Raw genomic sequence first — 8,625 nt, 5'->3', positions numbered from 1 at the left:
TGGTCTTTGTCATAGCCAAAGTATGGCAGTTTCACAGTAAGAAAACATGAATAATTACATTACCTGATGGAACTGCCATACACAGTGCTCAATGATAGACAATACAATATGGATTGTTTGAAATATGTCCATTTTGTGGCATATATGATACTGATGAGGTTGAGGACTGATAGCCCCGTACGATACACTGTGTCTGTATGTGTGCATCTCAGTTATTGTATTGCTTGGATTGTGAGAAAGGGGCGCATCATCGTATCCGTGGTCGTCACATGACATGTCGATGACCAATAAGAACTTTAGTAACTTTTTTTGCTATTTAATAAAGAAGGAAGAGCAAAGACAAAGCTGGAAATGACTGCAGTTATTCGTGGAGATCCCCATTTTCCTAAACCATCTGTTTTTAGGCTAAGTATTTGTTTTGTATATTCGGATTTTATAGGCTAAAGTGGCCAAAGCTTTGCAGCATCTTATTTAAGGTTGTATTATCGTCGACGTCTGGCCTACCTCATAGGCAATTAAATGTTGGGAGAAAAGGCACAAGGTAAGTCGAATAATCCGCTAGTTGAATCTGTACAATTGTCTTCAATTTTGGATATGCCAACATGAACTTTGTAAACCCACAGATAGGCTTATGAAATATTTTATACATATAGCAATATGCCTCTAATGTTTTGTTGTAGCAAGCCCATTTCGAATAGCCTATTTAAAGTCATTAAGAATGAGATAGACCACAATTTTAATAAAGAAATTCTGTCTGCACTTCCCATATTTGTGGCTAGGCCGTAAAGCATAATGCATCCTGACACATATGATATAAACCTTCATTAGGCAATCTGGGAAATAAGCTATTCAAAAGAATTTATCCTTGAACACTTTTATTTTTTGTTTGTTTGGCTTCTTCATGTCTCAGTAAGAAAAAGAAGAAAAATATTACGCTAGCTACCTAGTTTGGCGCATTTGAAATAAAAGTGGTACAAAATGAAATGCTTCCTCTCCACATCTGAACTTGAGGTTATAGAGTAGGCTAATAGATTTGCATAATTGCCAGAACGTCAAATAGAGTCAGTGTGAATCAGTGAATCTAATTTAATTCTACAAAATAGCTTATACCCGAACAAACTAATTAAGCCTACTTATCGAATATAACCTAATCTTCCTATTTTGTAATGAATTATTAAAAAAAAGAGATAATAGACTAACGCTACTTGTTGAAATGTATTGTTGAAACAGCCTTGAAATATAATTAAGTCATATGCAAAGGGCCTGCGTTTCCTTTTATAAATCTACCTAGCATATATCTAAGGCCTGTTGATGTGAAAGTATACGTCTATCATTTGATGCGTAGGCTATAGACCTACTAATTTATTGTAAAAACAATATTGCTGTTCACATCAATATGGCCTAATTTAGTCACATAATTAAAATAACGAAAACTAAAACGACTGATGATTATGAGAGAGTAATATCAATAACAACAAATGCATGAATAATAACAACAGTAATTGTAATAACGATCGATATAGCCTAACAATGCTACATAATGTTAATATAAATGTGATTATTATTAATCATCATGCTAATACGATTAAAAAGAAAATAATACTAATAATAGGCCTACTAACAATATTAATAGTAATGGCTAATATCACCTTCGGTCATCCTCTGTTCCTATTTGATGGTTCACGGCATTCTCCTTCAGATTTGACATCTCTAACCGTTCAACATCTCTAATGTTGCAAGAAAGAGTGCACCGTACCGCTTAGGTTGTGTCCGAAAAATAGGTGGTCGCATCCACTGATCAATGACCAATCTCCCAATAGAAGAGCCTTGATTACAGCACCTGTGTCGAAGGCTATGCGTGCGAGGTTTATACAGACAGAAGACTACTGAAGCTGAAGCGCGCGTGGCGGTGTTGTGTGTTTGGATTATACAACGCGTTATTCTATCCTGGTTTCGGGCATTTCTTGTATGCGTCTTATATTTGGTGTCTTTTGGGCTCAATGAATCTGTCTAATCATGTGCCTGTTTAATTGTAGGATGTTTGTTACCCCTAATAGACGTAACATAAAAATAAAATTCAATTGGATGTGTATAAACTATTAATATAAAAATGGTATCTATGCTCGCATACAGTATGGAATCATCGGTCTTATTTTTGTGAAATAGATCAGCTCTCATTATTAAAATGCGAATATCACTAGATCAACTATTTATCGTGTTCAATGTGGAAATCAATAAACTTCTGCATTCTTCGCCTATGTACATTATGATTTGTCAACCCATATTAAGATCATAATTATTATTAGCCAAACTTGTTTTTGTTAGGTTTTAGGACTATTGGAATTACGTTTGATTTAAAACAGACATTTTTGTCACAACTGCTATGAATCCTGCAATTTCGTCCTGCATTTTACAATGTGTCATGGGCAGTAAATGCATTCGATTAAGAAACGGTACATTATTTGAATTAATTGATTAATGACATCCTGCGTCACCGTTTTTCTTGACCCTTGATTTTATTCGCTAACTAGGCGTCCCTTTGAAAGTAATGGACTACACCTATGATGCCGATTTGGAAGAATTGTGTCCTGTTTGTGGAGATAAGGTCTCAGGATACCACTATGGACTCCTTACATGTGAAAGTTGTAAGGTATTTTCATTTGGAATTACTCATGATTTAAAATGTCCCCCCCCCCCCCCCTTGTGTTTGTGGGTATTGTGGCCCGTCAACCTAATGTAGATATTTTCTCCAGGGCTTCTTCAAGAGGACAGTCCAGAATAATAAGAGGTACACTTGTGCAGAAAACCAGGAGTGTAAAATAGACAAAACACAGCGGAAGAGATGTCCCTTCTGCCGATTCCAGAAATGCCTCAATGTTGGCATGAGATTAGAAGGTATGGTTCTCCTCATCATTTTACCCCTTAATTTGACCTTATCAGTGAGAGCATTTCAACATTATTGTCCAGAAGAAATATGCCCTTTATGTTGTGGCATATTTTTCCATATGCAAATCAAATTTTATAATTGTAGATCTATTTGCATTTTTAAAAATCATTTGCTAATCATCTAAAATATGTACATTTCTTCTTTATGGTCAGTAGGCCTACACTAAAAATAAAAGGTATCTGGAGCATCCTAGGGGTTCTTCAAATTGAAACTGTGGGGAACCCCTATAAGTTCTTCCAAGAACCCCATTTAATGGATCCTCAAATAACATTTTGGGGTACATTTCTGAACTATCCCCCCTTCCCTATTATTATTATTAATAATAATATGCATAACAATAACACACATTTTTGTTGTCAGTGTTTATTTTGACTTTAGTGGCAAAGCAGAATTTAAAAAAAATCTAATATGACGTAAACTCCGAGCAGAGCCCCCAGTTCAATGGGCATATCCTCTGGAGTGTTGATGTTAATGTGTTGATGTTCTCTGTATCTATTGCCAGACTGATTTTACAGTGAATGGTGATGGAACATGTTTCCTGTTATATTCATCACAGGTGTAGGGAGGGTGAAGTCTGTGAATCCAAAAAATAGTCATTACACAGATGATTAACAGAATATGCACACGACAGTATGCACCTTGCCCTATTTGGTAAAAGACCAAGTCCACATTATGGCAATAACAGCTCAAGTAAGCAAAGATAAATGACAGTCCATCATTACTTAAAGACATGAAGGTCAGTCAATACAGAACATTTCAAGAACTTTGAAAGTTTCTAGAAGTGCAGTCGCAAAAACCATCAATGGCTATGATGAAACTGGTTCTCATGAGGACTGACACAGGACTGGAAGACCCAGTGTTACCTCTGCTGCAGAGGATAAGTTCATTAGAGTTACAAGCCTCAGAAATTTGCATCCAAAATAAATGCTTCACAGAGTTCAAGTAACAGACACATCTCAACATGTTCAGAGGAGACTTGTGTGAATCAGGCCTTCATGGTCGAATTGCTGCAAAGAAACCACTACTAAAGGGCACCAATGAGAAGAAGATTTTTATGAATTGTTCAGCAGTCTAAAGGCTTGGGGTAGAAGCTGTTGAGGAACCTTTTGGTCCTAGACTTGACGCTCCGGTACCTGTGATTTATTTTGAATTCAAGGCACACTTAACCAGCATGGCTACCACAGAATTCTGCAGCGATACGCCATCCCATCTGATTTGGGCTTAGTGGGACGATCATTTATTTTTCAACAGGACAATGACCCAACACACTAAGGGCTATTTTACCAAGAAGGAGAGTGATGGATTGCTGCATCAGATGACATGGCCTCCACAATCCCCCAATCTCAAACCATTTGAGATTGTTTGGGATGAGTCATGTCGCAGAGTGATGGAAAAGCAGACAACAAGTGCTCAGCATATGTGGGAACTCCTTCAAGACTGTTGGAAAAGCATTCCAGGTGAAGCTGGTTGAGAGAATGCCAGGTGTTCAAAAACTTTTGACCGGTAGTGTATGCCTCCTCCTCTGTATACCTGCAGACACAGACACAAAATTGAGCAGTTCAGTCATCCGCACCCAATACAGCCAGCCTTCAAATTATTCTTATAGCATACAGTTGAAGTCGGAAGTTAACATACACTTAAGTTGAAGTCATTAGAACGTGTTTTTCAAACACTCCCCAAATGTCTTGTTAACAAACTATAGTTTTGGCAAATCGGTTAGGACATCTACTTTGTGCATGACACAAGTAATCTTTCCAACAATTGTTTACAGACAGATTATTTCACTTATAATTCACTCTATCATAATTCCAGTGGGTCAGAAATTTACATACACTAAATTGACTGTGCCATTAAACAGCTTGGAAAATCCCAGAAAATGATGTCAATGCGTTTGAAGCTTCTGATAGGCTAATTGACATCATTTGAGTGAATTGGAGGTGTACCTGTGGATGTATTTCAAGGCCTACCTTCAAACTCAGTGCCTCTTTGCTTGAGATCATGGGAAAATCAAAAGAAATCAGCCAAGATCTCAGAAAAAAAAGCCAGACTACGGTTTGCAACTGCACATGAGGACAAAGATCGTACTTTTTGGAGAAAAGTCCTCCAGTCTGATGAAACAAAAATAGAACTGTTTGGCTATAATGACCATCGTTATGTTTGGAGGGAAAAGGGGGAAGCTTGCAAGCCGAAGAACACCATCCCAACTGTGAAGCACGGGAGTGGCAGCATCATGTTGTGGGGGTGCTTTTCTGCAGGAGTGACTGGTGCACTTCACAAAATAGATGGCATCATGAGGAGGAAGATTATGTGGATACATTGAAGCAACATATCAAGACATCAGTCAGGAAGTTAAAGCTTGGTGGCAAATGGATCTTCCAAATGGACAATGACCCCATGCATACTTCCAAAGTTGTGGCAAATGGCTTAAGGACAACAAAGTCAAGGTATTGGAGTGGCTATTACAAAGCCCTGACCTCAATCCTATAGAACATCTGTGGGCAGAACTGAAAAAGCATGTGTGAGCAAGGAGGCCTACAAACCTGACTCAGTTACACCAGCTCTGTCAGGAGGAATGGGCCAAAATTCACCCAACTTATTGTGGGAAGCTTGTGGAAGGCTACCCGAACCATTTGACCCAAGTTAAACTATTTATAGGCAATGCTACCAAATACTAATTGAGTGTATGTAAACTTCTGTCCCACTGGGAATGTGATGAAAGCTGGAATAAATAATTCTCTCGACATTCTCTTGTGACATTTCACATTCTTAAAATAAATTGGTGATCCTAACTGACCTACGACAGGGAATTTTTACTAGGATTAAATGTCAGGAATTGTGGAAAAACTGGGTTTAAATGTATTTGGCTAAGGTGTATGTAAACTTCTGACTTCAACTCTACATATTCTTACCCCTGTTGATTGATTTCCTTTGAATTGTGTCCATTTTCTGTTTTACAAAGATTTTCACAAATATGAAAGATAGATGGTATCATCATGAAATAATATCAATATAGATCATATAAGGGACATATAAGGGACAAACCTTAAGTTAAGGAGATCTTTACATTTTTCAGTTAAGTGCCTGCACCTGCTGTCCTTTCACATTCAAATGTTTCAGTTTGGCAGTTAGGTTCATGCAAGAAACCCCACCAACTAAGGAGGTTCCTCCATGAACCCCACCTCCAGTGTCAAGAATCCAAAGTTTCTTCAAAGAACTTTGAGGATATTAGAAGAACCCTTGTTGAACACCTACATTTTAGAGTATAGAATGGATTTTATAGCCTGTCTTAGCAATCAGTTGCATCTGGATTGTCAAATGTTTGTGCAAAAGTTGTTGTGGTAGCTTTGCATTAGGGACAGACAACATACAGACTAGAGGGTCCGTGTGGTTTTGTGAGGGGATAGAGCATACAAAACATGACGGTGGCCAGAGCGCCGATATCACCAGTGATTCCCAGGCATGTGATGCGAGAAAGCACCTGTTTCCGTGGAGAAATGACACATTCTTGACTTGCTGATAAAACTCTGGGCTTCTCGCTGATGGTTTTAAGCATTTTATTTACATCAACAAGCTTAGTGTTACGTAACGTCAAAGGCATTAGCTTATGTTGTGTATAGTAAATTGTGTAGTAGAATAAAGGAGAATGGGTCACACTTTCAACAAACTATCTGTTGATGAGCAACTGCTTGCTACAGTTAGTGTTAAGGTTAGGGTAAGGTTTCGAATAAGGGTAAGGGTTACGTTTAGGGTTTGAAAAAGGGTTAGTAGATAGTTAGCTGAAATGCTACTGATACTGTAGTCTATCCAAATAAAGTGTTACCGGAGTATGATACCCTGGCGGTTGTTTTACATTGCTTTTTCAAAAAATGTGTTCAGGAAACTGCCAAACATTCCTGACTAAATTAGGATATTTTCCTGTGCACTTGTTATGGCTGTATTTTCAATGATAGACGTTTGACTGAGTTTCTCTTTATAAGGACTTACATAAGGAGTTATTTTACATGAGTGACATTTTTCCTTGATATCTTTCTGGCTAAAGGAGCCTAGTAACAAATGGCATATAACAGATCCACTGTTGTCGATAGCGGTTCTGTTTCTCAACGTGATGTCTCTTCTTTGACAGCGGTGCGTGCAGACCGCATGCGTGGGGGCAGGAATAAGTTTGGCCCCATGTACAAGCGGGACAGAGCCATGAAGCAGCAGAAGAAGGCTTTGATCCGTTCCACGGGCTTCAAGCTGGATTCTGCTCCTCCACAGCTCTCGCCTGTACAGACTAACTATGGCTTCACCGGCACCCTGCACAGCCTCCCATCCCTCCCCAAAGGCCTTATGCCCTCCATCCCAGCCTCCATCAACCCCACAGACTATGAGGCCAGCCTCTACGGACCCCCCTCCCTGGGGGTGGCCATGCAACCCCATGGGCCCCTGCCCACCCAGTACCAGTACACAGCATTCCCCAGCAGGGCCATCAAGTCTGAGTACCCTGACCCCTACACAAGCTCCCCAGAGTCTCTGGTGGGGTACCCCTTACCGGACGGATACCCCTCCGGTGGCTCCCCGCAGCTTCCCAGCCAGCCCCCGCTCGTGCTGGAGCTGCTGCGCTGCGACCCAGATGAAATGCAGGTGCAGAGTAAGATCATGGCCTTCTTGCAGCAGGAGCAGAGTGGCCGGGGCCGGCAGGAAAAGCTCAGCACCTTCAGCCTCATGTGTCGCATGGCTGACCAGACTCTGTTCTCCATAGTGGAGTGGGCCAGGAGCTGCATCTTCTTCAAGGACCTCAAGGTAAGCTCCCAGGCTCCAGTTCACAGGGAAACAATAGGCGAGAGATGCACATTGAGAAATTATTCTTATAATCATGATCGCATTATCATATCTTATCATTGTAATGATCGTACTTAATAGATAAGCAATATCAAGAATATTCAAGAAAAAATGATAGAGGTGGAGCTTTATCTTTTGGTTACCTGATGTTCATTCTAAAACGTTGCACCCGTACACAGATATTGGCAGTAAAGAATGAAGGCCTGTGTAAAATGATCTATTTATTATGACAGATAGCTGTCATTGTTTCTGTATCTCCTTGTTCCTGGTGGAGGCACTCAAACAGCAGCAGTTAAAGAGGTGACGCCATAACCCATTCTGTTTCCCTCTGGGTAATGATTTGAGATGCATCACTGTCCAAGCCAGATAGGCCTTGTACTTTAATTCCCTTTGTCAACTGAATGGTGCATTTGAGTTGTGCCATACGGTACAGCACAAGTTATGGCCCCAGTCAAATGTTACTCCCGGCCCCAAAGGAGAAAGACATCAATACTGCTGTCGGACACTGTGGTGGCTGACCTGGATATGTTACAAAATACTTTTCTATTTACATTTTTTTTTAGAGCGGTTCACCTGCATTGGTATCAGAAGTCTGATGGCACTACGTTATGATAAGAGCATCTGCTAAATTAAGTAAATATAAATTAAAAAATGACAATTGCAAAGCATGCTGAGAATTATTCTAATGAGCTCCGCCTGACACAAGGCCATTAATAATACCCAGTGTGCTTTGCAGTTAATTTTGGGATGTGTATTTTCATGTATACACTTACATTTTGATCATTTGGTAGACACTCTTATCCAGAGTGACTTACAGTGCTTTCAACTAAGGTAGATAAACAACAACATATCTTGCT

At 39.7% G+C, this 8,625-nt stretch overlaps 1 protein-coding gene across 4 annotated transcripts in view; it reads left to right on the top strand.

The window, feature by feature from the left end:
- The first annotated feature begins 340 nt into the window (after nucleotides 1-340).
- LOC124036153 (nuclear receptor subfamily 5 group A member 2-like) overlaps nucleotides 341-8,625 on the top strand; it is a 28,468-nt gene continuing 20,183 nt past the window's right edge. Inside the window, exons 1-4 of one of the 4 annotated variants that reach the window (XM_046350347.1) lie at nucleotides 341-541; nucleotides 2,532-2,650; nucleotides 2,754-2,895; nucleotides 7,071-7,729. In XM_046350347.1, coding sequence (XP_046206303.1) covers nucleotides 520-541; nucleotides 2,532-2,650; nucleotides 2,754-2,895; nucleotides 7,071-7,729 — 942 coding nt within the window. In that variant the 5' untranslated portion in view covers nucleotides 341-519. Of the gene's footprint in view, nucleotides 542-2,531; nucleotides 2,651-2,740; nucleotides 2,896-7,070; nucleotides 7,730-8,625 lie in introns of all 4 variants that reach the window. The other 3 variants (XM_046350349.1, XM_046350350.1, XM_046350348.1) reach the window with 3 other exon arrangements.

Source organism: Oncorhynchus gorbuscha, linkage group LG05, assembly GCF_021184085.1.
Source record: "Oncorhynchus gorbuscha isolate QuinsamMale2020 ecotype Even-year linkage group LG05, OgorEven_v1.0, whole genome shotgun sequence".
NCBI classification, from domain to species: domain Eukaryota; kingdom Metazoa; phylum Chordata; class Actinopteri; order Salmoniformes; family Salmonidae; genus Oncorhynchus; species Oncorhynchus gorbuscha.
The sequence above is the reverse complement of the archived record's forward strand: the minus strand, read 5'-3'. Positions and strand labels throughout refer to the sequence as shown.